At 40.7% G+C, this 21,772-nt stretch overlaps 1 protein-coding gene across 5 annotated transcripts in view; it reads right to left on the minus strand.

The window, feature by feature from the left end:
- GRM3 (glutamate metabotropic receptor 3) overlaps window positions 1-21,772 on the minus strand; it is a 109,821-nt gene that overhangs the window by 8,518 nt on the left and 79,531 nt on the right. For all 5 annotated transcript variants that reach the window (XM_086745483.1, XM_086745488.1, XM_086745495.1 and 2 more), the window contains one exon: window positions 5,036-6,102. In XM_086745483.1, coding sequence (XP_086601609.1) covers window positions 5,036-6,102 — 1,067 coding nt within the window. The remainder of the gene's footprint in view (window positions 1-5,035; window positions 6,103-21,772) is intronic.

Below are 21,772 nucleotides of genomic sequence, written 5' to 3' on the forward strand. Positions count from 1 at the left end.
TCCTTTAAATTTTTGACAGTGTAGTCAGCCACCAAATGCAGAAGTTTGCAGAGCAGTTTCTGGCCTCTGCTTTGATATCTTCTAGATCTTCTGGAATCATTGGAGGACCCTTGGGAACACTTCAAAGAATGTCAGGCTGCCTTGCTGCTGCTGGGACAGAATTGTTGCAGGATGTTGTGACTTCTAGCAACCTCCATAAGCTCATCTGTCAGTTGTCCTTGACCAGCTTGGAGCTTTTGTCTAAGCTGACTCCTGGTTAGGTAAGGTTGGGCACTCTTGTTGCAGGTACTGAGAAGAGTCCTCTGTAGGTGCTGGGCAGCTAACAGGTTCAGCAGCATGCAGAAATGTGCACAGAAGAGGGATAGAAACTTTACTGAAGGCTGTGTTTGTGTGCACAGCAAGGAGGATGCCACAGGGCATGGTCCCCAGTATCTGCAGGGGCAGCTATCCCTGGAAGTCAGGATTGATGGAGCTCCTGAGGGAGGATGCAGCTCTGTAGCTTTGGGGATGCAGAGTTGCCCTTGGTCTCCCAAGGGGCTGGGGCAGTTGTTCGTTTCTGCAGGAGATATGGAGGATTCCTGTTGCCAAGTTAAGGAGCTACAGGAGGTCTGCAGACTTTGCAGCATCAGACATGATGAGAAAAAGATGAACTAGATCTTCTCTGACACTTTGCTCATACAAAAGCCTGGTCTGTGCTAGGGAAGAACTAAGCAGCCTATGCTTGTTGAGTTGGGAAACTGAGACTACCATGATGATGAAGGCTGGAAGTCTGTGACTCGTGGTAGCAGGCAGATGGCTCCTGCTCTACTTACAGATCTGCAATTACAGCATAAGTTGATATGTTGGTAGCAGGGCGAGGAGAAGGAGTTGCGCTCTGTGTGAGACAGCAGCAGGAGTGAACGGAGCTGTGCCCAGGAATGGCTCTTGAGCCAGCCAGTAGATTATGGGTCAGGATTAGCAGGCAGACCAAAGTGGAAAATATTGTGTGAGATATCCTCTATAGACCATATAGTGAAGAAGAAGAGGCATTTTTCGGATAACTGTAAGAAGACTTACGTTTGAAAGCCCTGGTCTTCTTGGGGCACTTCAACCACCCTGGTACCTCTGGGGGAACAACACAGAAGGGCAGAGGCAACATAGGAGGTTTCTGGAGCACACTGAGGTCAACTTCCTAAAACAACTGATGGAGGAAGATGCTCCACATTATATAATACAAACAAGCAAGAACTTGTCAGGAATGTGGCAGGCAGGGGAAGCTTTGTCTACTGAAACCAGCAAATGGTGGAATCCAGGATCCTGAGAAGAGGAAGCAAGATGAAAAGTAGGATCACCACCCTGCAGAGCAGATTGACCTGTTCAGACATTTTCTTGGAAGAATACCACGAGATACAGCTTTGGAAAGAAGCGGGGTCCAGGAGGCCTGACTCTTTTTCAAGAATCACCTCATCCAAGCTTCGGAATGGCCCATCCCAATAGTCAGGAAAACAAATAAATGTGGGAAGTGGCTTGCATGGATGACCAATGATTACCAATAGCCAGTATTGATTTATACAGGGGAAATTGTACTTAACCAACATAACAGACTTCTACAGTGAAATGACTGGCTTAATGGATGATGAGAGAGTAGTTGATATTATTTAATTTATCTTTAGTAAGGCTTTTAACACTGTCTCCTATAATTTCTCATTGACAAGGTGATGAAATACAGGCTAGATAACTGGATAGTGAGGTGAACTGAAACTGAGGTGAACTGAGCTGCTGGGATCAAAGGACTGAGATCAGTCACACAAAGTCCATCCAGAGGCCAGTCACTGGTTGTTCCAGGGGTTGATATTAGGACCAATGCAGCTTAGCACCTTCATTTATAACTTGGATACTGGAACTGAGCAAACCCTCAATAAGTTGGAAGTTGATACAGCATTGGGAGGAGTCATTGACACACTGAATAGCAGTACCAGAGCTACCTATCCAGAGGTACCTTGACAGGCTGGAGAAACGGGATGACAGGAATGTCATGAAGTCCAACAAAGAGAAAAGCAGAGTCCTACACTTCGGGAGGAACAACCCCAGACATCAGTACATGTTGGGGGCCACCCACCTGGAAAGCAGTTTTGCAGAGAAGATCCTGAAGGCCTGAAGGTCCTGATGGGACAATAAGTAGATCATGAACCAGCAATGTGCCCTTGCAGCAATGAAAGTCAGTGGCCTTCTGGGCTGCATTATGCAGAATGTTGCCAGTAGGTCAAGGGCAGTGATTGTTTCCCTCTGCCCAGCCCTGATGAGTCACATGTGAGATGCTGTGCCTAGCTCTGGGCTCAGCAGTACAAGAGAGACATGGACACACTGGAGGAAGTGCAACAAAGGGCCATGGCTATGATTAATGGACTGGAACAACTGTTATGTGAGGACACGCTGAGAGAGCTGGGACTATTCATCCTGGAGAAGAGAAGGCTCAGGAGGATCTTGTCAGTGCTGTCATAAGGGGAGAAAAGAAAAAGGAATCAAACTCTTCCTAGTGATGCCCAGAGACTGGACAAGAGGCCATGGACACAACCCAAAATACAGGAAATTCTGTTCAAACATAAGAAAATTATGAAGATGGTCAAGCACTGGTATAGGTTTCCCAAAGAGGTTGTGGAGTTTCTATCCTTGGAGATACTCAAAACCTGTCTGGAGACAACCCTGAGTGACCTGCGGTAGGTCACCCTGCTTTGAGCAGGTGAAGTTCGACAAGGCAATCCCCAGAAGTCTCTTCCAATCTTGGTGACTATGTGAAGACATGTTGTGCATAGAAAAAACTCACAGCTAGTGTCATGATTGAACCACTGAGAGCATTCCTGTGAACCCTTCCCTGAGAATTCCTTTTGCCTTTAAATGTTATTTGATTCAGGGAGAAGAGAGTGGTCGTGCTAATATAAGCAAGCTTAGTCAATCAGGAAAAAAAGCATGTAGGTACTGGAGGCAGAGCAATACCATAAACCCTTCTCACAGCAGAGAAGGTCTTAACCAAACAGCAGGGTTGTTTGGTGGGTGAATCTGTAAGACATACAGTAATATGCCATCCCAGCATATCTAACATGCTGTCTGGTACTTGTCACATAGGGTTCATACAGGGATGTTTCTGCTTCAGTATTGGTAGGGTTGTACACTGTGTTGAACTTTTTTTTTTGTTGTTTATTCTTTAAATACTACGCTTAGGTGAACACCAAATCTCTGGATAAATTTCCAGGAGTCTCCTTTTTTTTTTTTTTTTTTTTTTTTCAGAAAGGTGAGTCCTAGTTATGTTTGTGCTTAATGATAAAATCTCAAGCCAGTCAACATCCACTTTTTTTTTTTCATTGCTACTGTTATGTTTCTAAGGCTGTTTATTGGTGATGCCACCAGTATCAGTCTGCATTAGGATGGCACAGGTTGGTTCAGAGTCAATATATAACACTGGATGGAAATTAAATATGGGCTTTTCAAAGGAACTCCAGAAGTGTAAACATGTAGGATAGGATTTTCAAAAAGCTCCTGACATGTCATGAAAGTATCAAAAAAGGTGCTAGAAGCATTTTCTGTCAATTTTGGAATTCTGTCAATTTGGGACTCTACTTAGCTTATTTGGAATCTTGTATTTAAATTAAATGCCTACATGTGGTTTTGAAAATCCCGTTCAGGAGATAAGGCTGAAAAATGCTGCTTGAGTAATCAAGTCATGCTCCTCTTGACCATTAGCGTCTGTGCTGCCCACTCATGTGACTGTCTGCACTGATATTACCCTTTCTGTGTCTGTCTTCCTGATTACTTTGGGTGTCCAGAGCTGTTCCCCAGTGCCTGCCTTAAACTTTTCCTTCATTAGCTTCAATCCATTATTCGTCATTCTAACTTCTCCTGAGATTGAATAATCTCTTTCTCTCTTTTTGTTGCCTTGGAATTATTTATAGTCTGTGATCACGTCTCCCTGGGTTTACTCTTGTCTAGACTAAATATATTTAGCTCTTTTACTGTCACTCTGTGTGTCTTACTGTGTCGTTATCTATCCTTGTTTTCTTGAGCTTTTCAGTACCTTTCCTAAGCTGAGAAAAATAATACTAAACATACTGCTCCAGGGTGGTCACAGCAGAAGTATGTTAAGTGACATTATTAGCTCCACAGTTGTCCATGTTATTTCCTGTACATACTGCTGGTTATAATGCTACCCTAAGTCAGTCTGCTACCTTTCTTCTGCCCAGAAAGTTGAATTAATTAACTGCAAATGCTGTAAGGGCCAACTCCAGCAGCCACTTCTCACATAATAATAACTGTGAGGTTTCCAGTGGAGCAGATCTGAATCTTCTCCTGAGACAATGTCCTTTTATCCAAAAATATGATTTTATTGAACTTGAAGGTTGGCAACATTATATGACAATTTAAACAATTTAATGGGTTTTTTTTAAGTTTGTTTGTGAAGGCTGACAAGTATTTTCTGCTCAGTGACATGTGTTTTATCCCCTACAAAGTGGAGAAAGAATAAAAAGTTCTATGTTCAAGTATAACCTTTGTTAGATTTTTTTTTAAAAAACAACCCTGTTTCATAGGAAATTTTGAAATCCTTTCCTTGCCTTTTTTTTTTTTTTAATTTGGAACAAAATATTGTGTTTGCATGGCAGATTCTTTTGCAGAAGGAAGCTAGTTGGTTTAGTTCTTAATTTGCGGCCCACCTCCACCAAATAACTCATTATGACTCATTCTAGCTCATCTACCAGGTTTTTCTGTTAGGACTATGACTTCACATACTGATGTATGAATACTTAATCCATACACTATGCCTTTATCACAATCTGACTGATAGTGCTAATCCCTTCCACCTCCAGCTGTACATACTCAGTTTGAAATGAGACCATCTTTCTTAGAAATAAGGTAAAATTTGTTAATATGATTAGGTGGACATTAACATTGCTTGTTTGCAAGGGATCCAGGGGACAAAGGAAGTGAAAGAGGCTTTTAGTGAATGACGACACGGTCCTCTAAAGTGATGCATATGGTTTATGGAATCAGATATCCAAAGACTTACTCTGTAGTCACTGGATGTCACATAAAATATGGGGAGAAAGGCCAGCCAAATGATGCACGTTGTATACATTGTGAAACCGATAAACTTGGCTTCATTGAAGTTCTCTGGACATTTCCTTGTTTTGAAGGCATATACAGTGCATAAGACTACGAGGATTACATCATATGTTAAGGAGATTAACATACTGGAATCTTTGACATTGCATTTCAATATGACAGTCTCTCTCTTCTCAGGAAGAGTGTACCGCCTGGTGCCAGGGGCCTCCAAGATCAGCCACACGGACACCACCACAATCTGTACCAAAATGAGACTCAGGCAGATGAAGACCTGAGAGCTGGGGCTGATGAACTTAGGCCTTTGAGCACCGTTCTTTACGCCATCAAATATTCTGGCTATGCAGTTTGTTTTTGTCAGAAGGGCAGAGTAGCAGACAGCAAAGGAACTTCCTAGCCCCAAACGACGCAGGGTGCAGATAGCTGGAGAAGGCTTGGCTATGAAGAAGAAAGTCATGCTGTAAGACAGGAAGACTCCAAAGAGCAATATGTAGCACAGTTCACGGCCAGAGGCTTTGACCAGGGGTGTGTTGTTGTGCTTGATGAACACGACAATGACCATAAAAGTACAAATAAAGCCCAGACATGCAATAGTAACAGGACCTATTGCCCAAGCATCTTCCCACTTGATGTAGTCTTCTGGTAGATCATAACAGCCAGTCAGGTCAGCCGTGGGCCATTTTCCAGGCCCACAGTCTGCACAGGTAAATTCATCAGCCAGGTATTCATAGGTTTCACAGGGAATACAAATCCAACAGCAGACATCTCCTGGTTGCATATTCTTCATCTCGTTAGGAGCACAGGGGTCACTGCACTGGGAGACAGGGACAGAGCTCTTGGACCAGTGGATGGAGTCTACCTCAAGGGACAAGGTTTCTGCCCAGTGACCAACTTTCACGTAGGAGTATCTGCCTCCAGTGTACTGGAAATTGAACACGTTGTATTGTCCTATCCCATCTCCATAGGCATCAAATTTGACCGTACTGTCTGCGGCATTGGGAGGGTTGAATGGAGCTGTGAAAAAAAAAAAAAGAAATAGAGAATGTTATCAAAACAGCAGATGACTTTTTTTTTTCATCACTTTGGCAAGCACAGACACCTGACAGATCATAGTAACCAATCCAAGCACCAACAGGTAAATCTAGAAGTCTGTATCAGTCTCATTTTTGAAATGCTTTTGCCTTGTTTGAATTTGGAAGAAGAAAATAATTCTATTTCACTTCAATGCATGAGAAATATTACTGAATGTGGAGCATTACTTTAGATTACCAATGTCCTTACCTTTTCTGCCCTGGATACAAATGAATTCTCCAATTATTTCCTCCTGCTACCTCTCACATTTTCTCTTGGAAGAAAGAGGTCTGCTTCTAATTGAGACTTAGCTTTAATTGGTAAAATTCATCTGTCATGCTATAAGGAAATTTAAATGGTAAATTTAAATAAAACAGATAAATAAACATCAGTTTTGAGGCCAATCGTCTGGAATGTGTTTGAGTAGAGGATTCATTTTGAGAATGATGGAGAAGTAACTATGAAGTCCTCAACAATTTCTTACTGTGTCTTATTTTCAGTTCTTCCTGTGTTGTAGGAAGTTTTCAATCCCTTCTGTTTTTCTTCAATTTTACCAGTTTCTGATGTTTCTTGTCTGGTCTGAGTTTCCCAGCATGTGCTGCTTTGGTTCTATATCTTGTTTGGGGAATAGATTAAAAAAACCACAAACTGGATGTATGACCTTCTGTGAAATCAATACTGTAACACTTCCAACTGGTAAGCTCTGGAGAGTTTTTGGTTTTTTTTCTCCACCTGAGACTCATGCAAGGAACGAAGAAATATTAAAAATGTAGGAGGAAATTGCATTTACCATGTGATTTATTGGTCGTTTGCTGTAGCATCAAAGGTGAACAGCTTTATACGCAGGAAGCAAAAGGTGTTTTTTTTTTTGCCATTGATGAGCAATAAAGGTGATTTCATTCCCCAGTGTCTTTGGTTACAGAAGTGGGTCCACTGTCATTGATGGAATAAATCTTTTCCCCTGCATCTGTGCCCATGCTGTGCTTGAGCATGAGTGATATTGTATAAGGATGTAATATCTTCCTCCACTTAAATTTCCAGATACTTTGGATTTCTTGCAGTAGATTTATTTAACTTCTATAAAGCACTCAGGCCAAATTCTTTCACCTTTATTCCTGCAGAGTGTTACCTTATTTTGCAGTACTCCCACTAAGGTCAGTAAAAGTGACGGTGGTTTTTGGCACAGAAGCCCTGATTGGAGAGTTGATGCATAACCTGCACTGTCCCAGATGCTAGACTTGGAGTGCATTTCTTTCCCAACATTCTTTCAATCTTAGGGCAAAGTTAGAAGATAATTTATGCCTAGCTATAATTTCTTGTGGCTTTGAGCCATGACTCTGCCTGTTCTTACCCCTGCCCTCTCCTGTGATTTACCACCTCCCCTGTGTCAACCACAGTGGTGGACAGCCTCAGTTTGCAGGATTACAGACTACTTCTGGGTAACTCAGAAATGTGTAAGAGAGTTATTTTCTCTTTTTCTTCACTGTTGGCACCTAGTTATACCATTGTCTAGCCCAACAAGGCCTCTGAGTGCACAAAAATTAAGGGCAACATAATACTCCCCCAAATGGCCAATCCTCCTGGAAATAACAGGCTCTAAATGAAACAGGTAGCTAAATTCAGTATATAGGTCAATGAGAAGAATATTAAGCCACTTCCCTTCTCTCCTTCCTCCTCCTCAGGCACAGACATGCAAGCTCTCTCATCCAGGAGCAGCATTAAAACAAAATCATAATGCAGCACTTAAGAGCTCTTCAATAATGTGTTGTCATTGCCAGTGTCTTATTCCATTATTCATAACACTTATATAGATTGTAGAAGCTGTTAGCACAGCAGTCCCGTTTTAGGAGACAATTTATGCAGTTCAGGGTTATACAGGCCAGCTCCTGAGGTGTGCTGAGAGCCTGTGACTTCTACTGGGACCGGTGAAGCCAAAGCAAGATGAACTGCAAACAGGTTGCATGGCTTATCTTCTGTTGAGTGCGTAACCTCAAGTGCATGGGTACCCCAGTACAAGTTAGATGAGGGTCAGAAATATCAGCACTTTTCGGGAAAGAGTTCCCCCTGTGTAACATACTTAGCAACTTCTTAGTTCTGATAGAGCATTTATCGCTTAAATAGAGCAAAGTATTTGCCTTGGACTTGGCAGGTAGGTCCAGAAGACAAAGCAGATAATCTCACCTATCATTAACTTGAAGCTCATGCATATGTTGTCCTCCATGGGGCTGTTCCCACACTACAAATATGAAGAGAAGGTTTTTGTAGAACAATACATTTTAAGTTAACCACAACTTGTAGCTTGAAACGTTCATTTTTTTTTTTTTTTGTGGCTGCTAATAGAGGAAAACAAATCACACTCCTTCAGATGGAGAGGATGAAATCATTTAGCCAAACAATGATGTATTAAATTATAGTATGGTGAGCCAAAGCCTACAAATGAGCCCACTGAGTGGCAGCAATTAATATGCCCACTAATTACATATAAAACCACTAAGGCATTTAAACTGATATTTATCAACATATTCTAGATCCTGTAGAACCACTTCCAAAAAGTAATGTTTTCAGAAAATGTGGTGTAATAGTAATCACAAAAATAAGATGCTTGTAGGCAAGAATGTATTATCATATGAAAGCAGGACTTTATATTCTAGAGTAAAAAGAATAATTTTTGTGTATTGCTAAATGATTGTCCCAGAGATGAAATATCAGGCAATGTCATAAATAACTCTAAGAATTTTTAATAGTTAACTTTCAGTTTTGTGAATAAAACTACAGTATTTGTAACAGGTATTTCTGGTGGGTGTTTTTCAGTCATAGCCAAGCTGTTTTGGATTTGTCCCTTGGGAGACGACAGGCAAGACTCTCCGGATCTACCCCAGCTGTTAGCTAAGAGACTATCTGAATGACAATACAAACTTTGTCTCCTTTGAGCAATATCTTTGAATCTTCTCCTCCTCTTGCACTTCATGAAATGAATTATCCTTATGCAATGCAGTTATCCAAGAGAAATTCTATAAAATAACTTATTAAGGAAAAAAAGGTTAAATAAAATTAACTTAAAGGGAAACCAGCCATGCTTTGTGCTCCAGCTTGCAGCAGTTCAGCAATGAAGATGGAAAGCAGTGACATTTATGACAACAGGAGAAACACACAGTTTTACAGATGCAGAAGGGAGAACCTGTGGTGGCACGGTGCAGGCAGCCTGCCTTTATCAGCTCACTGAAGAAATCCTATTGAAGGAGAAGGTTGCCATTTTGTAAGTGGAGGACAAACTCCTTCAGCTTCCAATAACAGAGGAAAGACTGTGTAGTTTTATGACTGTTTTAGTAGCAGATATGGATAAGAACATAAAATAACATCATAGCTTTTATATAGAGACTTATGTCATTTTATTTTCATCTTCCTACAGTGGGATCATCTTTTCCAACAGTCACATAACTCACAAGTATGTGCTTATGTGCTGTTAGAAGCAGGTAGTTACTTTCATTTGGAAATCTTTATTATTTTAGGTGTCAGTGATGTACAGCTCTTAGTGACACGAAATTGTTCAGAAAGAATTTATTTTCTTATTGGTCAAAAACATTACTTTAAGTGGTGGTATGGGAAATCTTTTTTGAAATGCTTCTCATTCTTCACATTGGCTCAATTGAGTGAAGAACTCCAGGTTCTTTTAACCAGTGATGAGTAGATGAAGAAAACAAAGCAGTTTTAATCCTAATTAGGGACAGGGCAACTTTTAAGAGACAGGGCAGCCTAGGAAAAGATGAGCGTCATCTTAACTGGCTTGGAATCAAACTGAGTTTCGTTTGCCAGCAACATCTTTGGGCCAGGAAGGATATTTTTGCATACATGTATCTGCATGTGTTTTGCATGTATGGCACAGACCTGAGTGTATAGAAAATAGAAAATATCATCTTATAGAAAATATCATCTGCAACACTTCTGGGTAGGAATGATGACAGGTATGTTTACATCTGAGAACATCCTTCATATCCAATAAAACACACATCTGTTCTTTGCTTGCAGAGTGTTTTCTTTCAAAACAAGGTACAGATCAGAGGCACAGCTCTTGCTAGGAGGCAATTCGTTAACAAAAAGGCTTGATGAAAGCTCTGCAATTTTTCAGCTTAGCAGTTTGCAAAGCTGTAGGATTTCATGTGGTTCAGAAAGAAATGTAAAAAGGACTATTGTGTGCACCAGAGGCACCTTCTTCAACAGCTTGGTGGCCCCAAACACTTTCAGCCAATAGACTATAGGGAGATAATGATTAAAAAGAAATGCAAATGTAAAGAGGGAACAAGGTGGAGCTTCTGTGAAGTTGAGTAAAACCTCTTTAGTCTCACTAGATGGTGCTGCAAAAACTCCCAACTCCTGATTTAAGACAGAAAAACAAGGCATTTGTTTATGTAATGGAAAAAAATATATTTTTTTTAATGTGCCCTACTCCTTCCTGTTACATATCCTGGGCAATGCCTTATTAAAACACTGTAAGGAAGAGCCTTAATAATAAAACAACAACAGGATATGGTGTGTTTTTCCAACAGACTTATCTGCGTTTGTGATGCCTTATCTTAAAAATCATCACAAAAGACCTCAAGAATGCATATATCTTAATTTTCTTTTATTTTTAGCTAGATATGGTTTGTTGAGGTCAAAGCAACTTATTTCTGCTTGGCTGAACATTCAGACTGAGTAATAGAGACCTGATGCACCCCGCTCTTGTTTCTATCTCAGCATAATACAACTGGTTTCACACCTGATTCCAGAAGGGCCCTTGAAATTTCACAATTTAAAAGTTAAGATAGGGAATGCTCAAAGTGAAGTGTTGCTAAATTGTACCTCTCCACAATTAATAAATAATGAATGGGCTTAAAACATCAGTTTTCATAGAGACAAGTAGTCACTTTTAACCTCTGCACCATTGTTTCTGGATGTGTTTGGGTCATATGCAGTATTGCTTCTCATTCAAGAAATGAATGAATCTGATTAGTCTTCTACAAATGTAATTTTCCTATCTATGTCTACACATTTTTCCTTCAGCTTTGTGGTTTCTCTCTCAGGTTAAAAACTCACTTGTTGTAGGGAATTTTAGCACATGTCATAGACCCTCACAGCATTCACAGTAGTTAAAGACAGAAATATTTCCCTAGATCTAGTTGCAAAGATCTATCACACGGCGATCTCCATATGAGTTAGTTCTCCCGAGCTTCTGTCCTACAAAAGAGAAGGGGTATTTCTTGGGTTCACCTTAGAGCAGTTATCTAGGACAGCTCAGCTGAACTGTACCTGGTTTTTTTTTTTTTTTTTTTCTGCTGACCACGATGAGAGTGACTAGCTAAAACACATCTACAATACATGTATCTGAAGTTAGGTGAGATGAATAACACCAATATTTGGAACAGAAAGGCTCACAGCTGGAGCGCCAAGTGATAGCAACTTGTACAAGCTCTCCGCGATGTACTTGTGAAGCGGTGGCTCTTGCAAGGTGTCTGCACAGGCTGCTGTGACTGCTGTGGAGGCCATCAGAGAGAACAGCCCAGGAGAAAAGTAATGTGGACACTAGAAAAATAAACCAAGAAGGGTCCAAAAGAGTAGAGGGATTAATTCAGCTTGTCATTCCCCTCAGCCTGGATGAACGCAGAACTCCCTTGTTACCTTTCCTGTCAAATGCCTTGAGTTTTGCATTTTCGCGTGTGTGTTGTTGTCTTGCTTGTGTGGCCCTTGTGGCTATATATGGTCTTTAGAACTGGGAAAAGGAAATGATGAAAATTAGGAAATTCTGAAGTTATGAAATCACTCTTTTTTAAAAGAAAATTTAAGGAATTAAAAAGATTCCTTAAAGGATTCAGAGTTTGAGACATGGAAGGCAGAAAGCTTGTAGATGTCTTACAGTCATTTTATTTCTCCTTAAAATGCAAACCCTATCCCTTGAAATTAAGAAAATTTCTTGAAGTTTTTTGGTTACAGTTGCATTAGTCAAATTTTAAAATAAATCAAGCATTCATGGAAAAGCATCTAAGGTGTTTTTCTTTTTTTTTAAATGAGTCTACTAGGTTGATAATGGATATGAATGATTTGTAAGATTCCAACATAACAATGCCTTTCAATTTGTACCGCTCTTTTAATTTAAGATTATCCACTTTAGGAAATGGCTGGCAAAGGGCCAAAATGTGTGCATGGTAATTTATACTAGCAATCAACTTGCAATTACAAAGGAAATTAAACCATGACTTTAAGCTGCGTAACTCCTCCCTCAGGCCAACTAGTTATTATGTAAACAGAAGCAAGGGGAACCCAATCCCATTATGAAGAATTATGGACACTGTTAGGGTGACAACACAAAAGCTCGGGAACTGGAACTGTAAGTTCTGGACTGGTCTTCGGTATTTCTTGTAATGTTCTTGTCTGAGAAAAAATGTTAGCTGCTGATCTGTCTGCACGTTGCTGAACACTAAAACTGTTTTCAAAGCTTGAGATTTCAGTTGGGACTTTCTGCCAGTCCTGAGGTTATGAGTTAACTGTGTCCGATTTGGACTTCTGGGTAAGGGACAGTCTCATTTAACCTCAGCACTGGGAACTGATGCCATGCCTTACTCCTCTCTTCTCAATACATCTGAGGTGCAGCTGAAAGAGGTTGAAGCTGTGTTTTAATTTTGCTAAAATTCACTTTTAGACTTAGGGACTCAGTTACATCACAGGGGCATGAATCTTCTCTTTTTGGAGGCACCATTCATGATGTGCTTATTCCACCCCCAAGACTGCATATAGTAGCTGATGGTTAAGTAAGTGTTGAATACCTAATAATATTTTTTTTTGTCCTTTATCAGCCTCAAGGAAGTATGAATAGATTCAGTTATTAAGATATTAAAGGAAGTTGGTTAAAACATTCTCTCCTCTGTGGGGACTTGAAGATTAGAGAGGTGTTTCCAGACAGTGCTCTGAATAATTTAGTTAGATAGTTTGCCCTTAGAGATCAGAACCAAATGAACCATGAAATAGACCCTCTGGCTGTTATTTCCTAATTGACTTGATATGAAGACACTCCCAAATCAGGTGGGCTGACATAGATTTAATAACTTAAAATGCAATACTACTGTTTAGTAGTAGTAATACTGTAGCTGTGCTGGTCTAAGATTCAAGAAATTTCAAGCCCGTAAGAAAGGCAGTATTTTTGTTAGACTAGTCTATAGATGGAAGAAGTGCACAAGCTTTCAGGCACAAGGTCACTTCATTAGGTCATCAGAAAAGCAGCTCAATAAATTTGATCTTCAATAATTTTGAAGGAACAGCTCTGCTTAGAGTTCAGTGTATCAGGTTTTATTTCCTCCTGGAAACACAGTTTCACTTTGCGAACAGCCTCATTACTATCCATTTGCAGAGTGATTGTTGAGAGCTTTTTGTTCGCTTCTTTAAAAGTACGTGGTTTAGAAACACAAGGTCTGATCAAAATGCAAGGCAAGATACAGCAAAGAGATGTTATGCCAAAAGCTCTTCTGTTTTTTCCAGATATGTGGGCAGTCTAATAAATATATTGCCTCTTCCTACAAATCTTATGAGTCTATGCTATTATTTTTGTTAAGAAACTACTGAGAACACTGAGCAATCACCCTACAAATTGCTAATAATGAGGTAATTTGCAAAATGAAATTGTATTTCCAGTAGGAACATAAAACCATAAGTAGTGAATTTTAAGGAGAGCATCTTTTTGAAAAAAAAACCTGAAGCTTAAATTTATTGAACCTTTTGTGGAAAATAAAAGGAGTTGTAGGATGCTTCAGAGCTGGAATAAAGAAACAATGCCACGGTGAAACACACAGAGGAACCTTTATGTTCAGACATATTGGGCAGCTCAGTTATACTGTTTGGCACATCTGACATAGTGTTGGTGAAAGGCAAAGACGACTTAGAATTCAGCTGGAAATGTAAATGTTTCACACATCTTATGGTGTAAGATTCTGGAGTGGATTAGTTTTCTCTGAGAATATAATATGTGCATGAAAAAGTAGCCTATATTTCTTTAACTTAAACTTAATTAGAGTATCTGTCTTGGGAGTGTTACAGAACTCCCATAGTCAATGGAAAGAAAGACACCTCCAAAGGTACAATCGGGCTAAACTGAATTGTTGTCAGGAAGTGGGTAGCATCCTCCGTTGATAGTTCTCCAGGTGTTAGACTACAAAGAGAGTTGTGTCAAAGAAGATATGAAAGCTGGCTGGCTTGAATTTTGGCCACTGGTGAAGAAATCATCAAACTTTTAGTTTTAGTAAGGCTCACCACATCAGATGTGACTCATCTCCCTTCGTAAAGGTTTGAGTCTGGATTTTCTTTTTACTCATTTACATATAACAATACGATGGCTAGAAATGCACATCTACTAAAATGACAGGTTAAGTGAGTGTTCAGTAGAGTATATCTCACGAATGACCAAATGCTGAGTCAGCCAACTGAGACGTGAAAGTCGCAACAATGAATTTCAGTAAAAAGATAGTGAGACAAAGGATAAGAACTCCTAACTTTTAAGGTTATTCATGCACATCACACACCAGCTGCAAAGGTAGCATTTTGCCTCTCTCAACATCATCAGTGCTCATTGGCGTGTGTTATTCTACAACATGAAAGCTACATGTCCTATTAATACTTGCAAATTCTTCTGCTCTCAGGAAGAAAAGATAAAGCTGAGAGCACAGAATCGTTTTTGCTAATGTTTTGCTCTACTGAATCAGTTCAGCAACACCACCAGCAATCACTGGACCTCAGAGGAAAATATAAAAAGAAAATGTTGATTTATTTACCTGTTTAATGGTGGAAGCAGAGACACATTGATAGACTTAGACTGATAAAGCATTCCAGAGATCTAGAAAGGACATTAACAGCACTGCCTCAAACCTTCATCTGACTTGAGATATTTTCTTTTCTAAAGAGCCTTTAAAGATAGACTTTTTATTCTTTCAGTTACTGGACCATAAACTAGCCATTAGTTATTTATTCAAAATAGATGGATGTGCAAATGTAATAGAGGGAGTTTAACAAACTTTCCCAACACATTTTTGTCAATTCCCAATAGCAGGTTCATACAGTGGCTTATTTGCCACTGTCTGGTGGAGATCTGTCCTGGCACATCAGGCCAATCTCTGCTACCAAGGTGGCATCAAGATCTCGGAGTGATCAGCTGCTCCATCCATCGGAGTCATAGATAAATACCATGTAAAACAGAGAAATTATAGGTAAAAGTTATTTACAGGGGCATATGATGTATAGTTATTTATGTCAAAGGAATAGACTTGGAAGGCACCTCAAGAGCAAAACCTTCTGCTGTTACTGGTAACTATGTCATTGCTGCTTGGACTAGAAGAGTCCAGCAAACCCACACCATACACTTCTGCATATGATCAGGCATGTTCTAGTGTTTTGTAGCAAATTTAAGACCTACAGTAAAATATTAAGAGCCACAGAGAAAGTGTTCGCACAGGAAGAGAGCAGGAGAGTTCAGTAGCAGGAGCATGGGAAGATGCTTGAGGCTCCAGAGCTACACACAAGCAGTCAGCTACTGATCGCTAAAGAAATTCAACCTTGGCAAAAAGGGGGCATTGTTTTTAGGGCACAATCAATACAAAGAAGAACATATCTACAGTATGTGCAAAACATTCTGTGTGCAGTGAAAAGACAAAAGACATAGGAAGCCACAAGCCCAGTAATGGCCTCTGCAAGAGCAGGAACAAAGGGAAAACTGTGAGAAGAAGTCACCCTGGGACTGTCCTCTGGTTGTGGATGCTGCAACTCCTCAGTGCTGCTACCTAAACACCAGGAGGTTCTTCCTTCTCTTCAGTAGAAAAAGATTGTTGCTTTTTGATTTACTGCTCACTTTTTGCCAGTTCAAGATCAACAATCAAACATCAAGTATTATCTTATCTCTCAGCTTGACAGGCTAAGAGAGTTGGGGCTGTTCAGCCTGGAGAAGAGGAGTCTCCAGTGAGACCTTATAACGGTCTTCCAGTACCTCAAGGGGGCCTACAAGAAAGATGGGGAGAGGCTGTTCAGTAGGGCCTGTTGCGATAGGACGAGGAGTAATGGTTTTAAAATAGAGGGAGGTAGATTTAGATTAGATACTAGGAAAAAGTTTTTTACAATGCGAATTGTAGAACACTGTCCCAGGTTGTCCAGAGAGGTGGTGGATGCCCCATCCCTGCAAACATTCAAGGCCAGGTTGGATGAGGCTCTGAGCAACCTGATCTAGTCGGGGATGTCCCTGCTCCTTGCAGGTGGGTTGGACTGGATGACCTTTGAAGGTCCCTTCCAACCCCAACCATTCTATGATTCTATGATCTTTTACTGTAGAATTGGGTTAAGTAAATTTTAATTTTAAAGAACAATGAGTGCTCTTGTGAGTGTGCGCATGCCTATATGTGAGTGTTTTCTGACCCAAACTTCCCGAACCACAGTGTGGTTGATACTGAGTCATGGAGTCAAAGTGATATTAGATGCAGCCATTGCAAATCACAGTCCATCCTCAAAGTCCCTATGCTCTCAACTGCAGAGTTACACGGGATTTCTGTGGCATGTACATTCTGCATGAGGAGTTTGTTCGAGGCCGCTCTTCGCTCAGCTTTCTCACACTAATAGTTTCTCTGTTTCCACTGAGCATGGTGCAATTTCTTCCCTGGCTAAAACTATGGTATTTTCTTAGTTGAGCCTCATATTTCAGCTGCAGAAGTGGTAAATATTTCATACGTCCAAAGGAATTGCTGCATTAGGTTATTCTGTTGTCCATCAAAGTGTCTGAAATCTGTGTATAGCAGCAAATAGAAAAATGTACTGCATGAAACCCATACTGAGTTGAGGAGCAATTGCACATAGACATTTAGAAAGTGAATATCTCTCAGCCTTCAGAAGTACTCTTGAATTTATTCTGTAGGAAAAGTGCTAGATATATATGTGCCATTAGTCTAGGAGAGATGAGATGATTCATATACTGGCAAGTAGAAAGATGGGCTTGTAACAGGAGGAGAAAAATTGTAGGATATGAAAACTGGATGCAAGACTGAGGGGGCAGAGGCCTTCAGACTGTGAGGTGCAACAACCTCTGCTTTGTTTACCAGGTGTTTGCAACCACCGTTCACATCACCACCGCTTTTGACTCTCTGCCGTCCTTACTATGCACTAAGGAGATACTCGGTTTTGATGTGGAGACCCTACAAACCAACTTAATGATCTTGGTAATTATTTTATGATTTACAGGCCTTATGTTTAAAGGACTTGCATTTGGAGATGTTGTCATTTCTGGCTTAGTGCTGAACTGTGTTGCATCCCAATAGTGAGAAGCTGAGTGGTTGATTTACTGCTCCATAGCTGGAGCAAGAGCCGAGAAAGAAAAACAAAGGTTTTCTCCCGTGACTGAGCCATGCTACAGTTAGAATTTTGTAGATATTTTTGTTAGAAGTTTCTCTGCTTCTGATACCCTTTTGCTTGGATGTGTGTATTGTTCCCTCTGCCTTGAAGAATTTTATTATTTGTATTCACTTGTTATATCCTCAGACAAAATACACTTTTGTGGCAGGAAGAAGGAAAAAAGAGGAAATGATTCAGCCAGATTACAGCAATGAAATATTTTTTTACCTTATATTCTGCATCTGCTAAGAAAATAGCCATAAATATTGCAGTGATGCCAAAGCAGACATTTGAGATGCTTTTAGAGGTGTTTAGAAATGTGGCTTTAATAGATGAGGAAGTGAAAGAAAGTCACCCTTTAACACATTTGTCTGCCAGGTCCATTCAGTTTGCAGTTGATGGGAACTCTGTAGAAGGTAAGTTTGTGAAGAGCACTCATACATAAAAGGAGTTTCTGCTCCATGAAAGTGCAGAGGTGATTGCTGTTTAAATTATCTTCTAGAAGGTAGGTGTGATCTCCTGACTTGAGTAATTTTTTTTTTACTAAAAAAATGCTTACTAATGCTTGCATGGATAAGAAAGGTAAATTTGTGGTAGGAAATTCTTTCAGTCATTCCTCTGAAACTTTTGATTCATGAGACCATTTACACAAAGGGAAAGGCTATGAATATTCAGGAAAAATGTGTGTTAGTTCAAAAATTCACACAAGGGATGTTTTGAGGTTGAGTTGAGTTCCTTTCTTCCTTTTAAATAGAGAAATGTGACTGTATCACTGAGCTGTTTTTTTTTTTTTTTTCTGCACTGGGAGTCAGAAATGGGCAAGACAAGCTGGAAGGGAATAGTTTAGGCTTTGCAGAAAGCTGAAACAGATTCTCATGCTCATCTGGGCTGCAGTTTAACAAGTGCAAGTACAGTAGTCAGCTTGTGACAGGTTTGCCTTGAAATATGCTGCGTAGAGGTGATGTAGGACTCATACCAAGATCCATGTCTAGATTGCAGCACCAGGATGGGCTGAGTGTCAGTGTCACGTTAATGCAGCTGCACTGGTTTGGTACCAGTCCCATTTAGTCAGTCTTAGCCTGGGAATATATTTGCCCTGTGCTCTACTGGGTGAAGCTAATGTGCCTCCCAGGAATGTGCTGATATTAAGGTTATTTCAAGAGAAAACACACTTTTCTACAGATTATGCTTTCAGTTCTGCCTTTCTAATGTGATTATTAGCTGCCAACAAAAATAGGGGTTTGGTAAAAATAACATTTCGTTATCTTTGGGATTAGACATCTGGGTTTCTGATTTTCTGTAGTTTTCTTCATCACCATGTAAGGGGTAAGAATTCTGAAGCAAACTTTTTTCTCATGTGATATCTTGTCCTTCCAGGTCACAAGGAGAAAGAATAAGACCTAACATCTTTTCACTTATGTGTGGATATCTCACACAGGTAAATCTATTTGAAGAATAAGAATATAATCCTATGGCATGGTCCCAGTTGTCCGCTTGTTGTAAAGACCAGTGGTATTGGAAAAGTGAGTGTGCACAGCTGGGGGATGAAAAAGCTGTATGACTCTTCCTGCTCCTCCGAGCAGACCTTTTGTGTCTGGGATTCACACGACATTTGCCAGTGAAACAAAAGAAGAGATAACAACTATTATAAAACAAGCAGCAGGCAAACATGGAGGTCTGTGATTTAGAGAAATTAGGTTACCGAGCCTTCTGTCTCTCAGATATGTGATCTGAAAGAAAATCATTGCTCAGTTTTTCAGTCATGTGCTTCTCCATAAAAACAGAGTGTCTGATCTCATCCACATTTACACACCCGCACGGGCGCTGTGCAATCTAGAGATTTATAAGATGCCTAGAGCCTACATTATTAATGTGACAAAAACAGCTGACTGTAAGTTACACACAAGGCACACGCTATATAACTTTATGTTCAGTTTTTTGTAGCTCAGCTGAAGTGGTGGGTTGTATAAATATTCAAGTAGAGGAAACTGAGATGGAGAGCTATTTGCTATTTTATTGTAGTCAAAGCATCTTCACCTACATATGCTGCTATAACAATTCTGGGGCCGTTGCTGGCCTGTGGTTTCTGCAGACTGTCCAGGAATGGCACCCAGCTGGGTAAAGGCCCAAGGCAGCATACTTCCAGAGTCTTCCTGAGGACTATGAAGAAAAGTTGTTGCTGCCCTGTGTCCTGCTAATGTTGCATTTCCTGTCTTTTTGTCTATGGGACCTCAGTGCCCAGGCTGGGCAGAAGAGTGGTGGCAGTAGGCAGCGGTGGCAGTGGTGGCAGCAGGCAGAGGTACCTTGTCCCCCAGTAAGATGGAAAGCAATGGTCCAGCACACCTTGGGCTCTGCTGCTGGAGCTTCTCTCAAGAGGTAAGAACACAATTCAACCTCTGCTCCTGCTCACGCAGGCTAATTACTGTTAATTAGTACCAAATCAAATTATGAAAAGGCAGCATTTTATGACAGTCTCTGGCTAGCTAACAGACACCATTAACAAGTAGGTCACTGACCTGCCATTGATGCAAGAGAAGTTTTAATGAAAATTTTATTTGGAAGTTGTGCCCTAGAGATAACAAAGTCTGTACTCTGCTCCCAGCCCAAGTATCCAGTTTACATGGTGCACTGTGTGACACACAACACATCCAGAGTGCAGACCAAATTGTTTGCCATTGTGATTCCGCAGACCTACACCACAGGATGAAAAGGTTCCATAGTATTTTAATTTTAGCCAGTTTACATCTGTAAAGCCCTGAGCAACTTGGTGTGATCACACAGCTGACCTTGTTTTCAGCAGTGGGTTGGATTAGAAACCTCATAAGGGCTCTTCCAAACTGATTTATTCTTTAACTTTATGATTCTATATGTTGTGAATCCATATTATGCACAATTAAATATGATATATGAAAATATACGTGTATATAAACCAAGTATATATATATATATAAACATATACACATATTAAAACCTTCAGGAAGAGCTAGCAGAGTTTTCTGCCCAGAAACCTCCTGGAGGGGTAAACTTGCCCAAAGGAAAGGAACTGCAGATCCCCATCAGCAGCTAGGTCTGCAAAGAGGCAGCTGGGGGAAGGAGAAAGTAGAAGGGGTCACCAGGAAAACCAGACTGTCAAAATCTTGCTACAGCTCTCTGTGTGTACATACCAATGTAACTCTAAAGGGAAATATGGCAAAATGCTGTGCAGGTTCAACTGTTCCTCTGCTCTGAAAGAGCATGTTTCAAGCGTGCTTTCAGCGATTGTCTCTCAGCTGCTTTCAAAGTTTTAAATGCTATGACACATTTGTGGTCCCAGGAAAAAGGCAGTAACTTTTCCTGTAAATCCTAGACATCTTTTTCATGTATATTTTTAATTACTATCTTGGGGAATTTACTCTGCATTTTCCTTGGTTATATTGGTCGCAAATTCATCATTAATTACACTTTTAAAACTTTTATGATTAACAAGGTATTAGACGCCTTCGCCCATGAAAGTTTTACCTTCAGCTGAAAGCCATGTTCTGGTTTATTTTACAAAAAAGCATCACAAGGGAGACCAGGAGAACCTTACAGCTGACTGTTTGAGTGCTGGAGGTGAAGGGCATCTGACCTGATGAACAGCAGCACATTGGGTGAGGTGATGGAGTAGCAGGCCCACTTGTTTCAGACCCTGGGATGTGAGCTCTAGCTTTAGCCTGCATGTCTACTGACAGGTACTCCATGCTGCAAAGTTATACCTGGCCTTTCGAGTTTCTGCATCTGTAATCTGCTTGTGATAGCAGATGCATCATTTGTTCGCCTGTGCTCCATGCAAGCCTGGCAGGACACTGAGCTTCGAAGGCAGCGACATGTGGCATGTGGCGTATGACTCTGCAGGACTCTCAATTTATCCCAAATGATGGACACCTCTTTCACCCTGCCCATGTCAATGTTCACTGCCCTGGCACACATCAAAAATTATGAGGCTTGCAATTGCGCTGTGGGCAGTAACACAGCTTTTCTGTGCCATCCTGGTGGCTTAAAGGAGCTAAACCAGACAGCAGAGCTGGTTGCTGCTCTGGCCCCTCTGTCCCTCAGAGGGAGGGAGGCTTCTGGGTATGCGGAGCTCAGCCTCGTGCTGAGACTCATCCCCAATTCACAGCCCTCCCGAGAGTCTCCGCCACACGCTGCCATCCACTGAGCAGTGGCTGGGTCCCAGCGAGAAGTTGAATTTACTCTGTGCTCTCTCCCA

The sequence above is a fragment of the Chlamydotis macqueenii genome, chromosome 1, assembly GCF_036417535.1.
Source record: "Chlamydotis macqueenii isolate bChlMac1 chromosome 1, bChlMac1.mat, whole genome shotgun sequence".
NCBI classification, from domain to species: Eukaryota; Metazoa; Chordata; class Aves; order Otidiformes; family Otididae; genus Chlamydotis; species Chlamydotis macqueenii.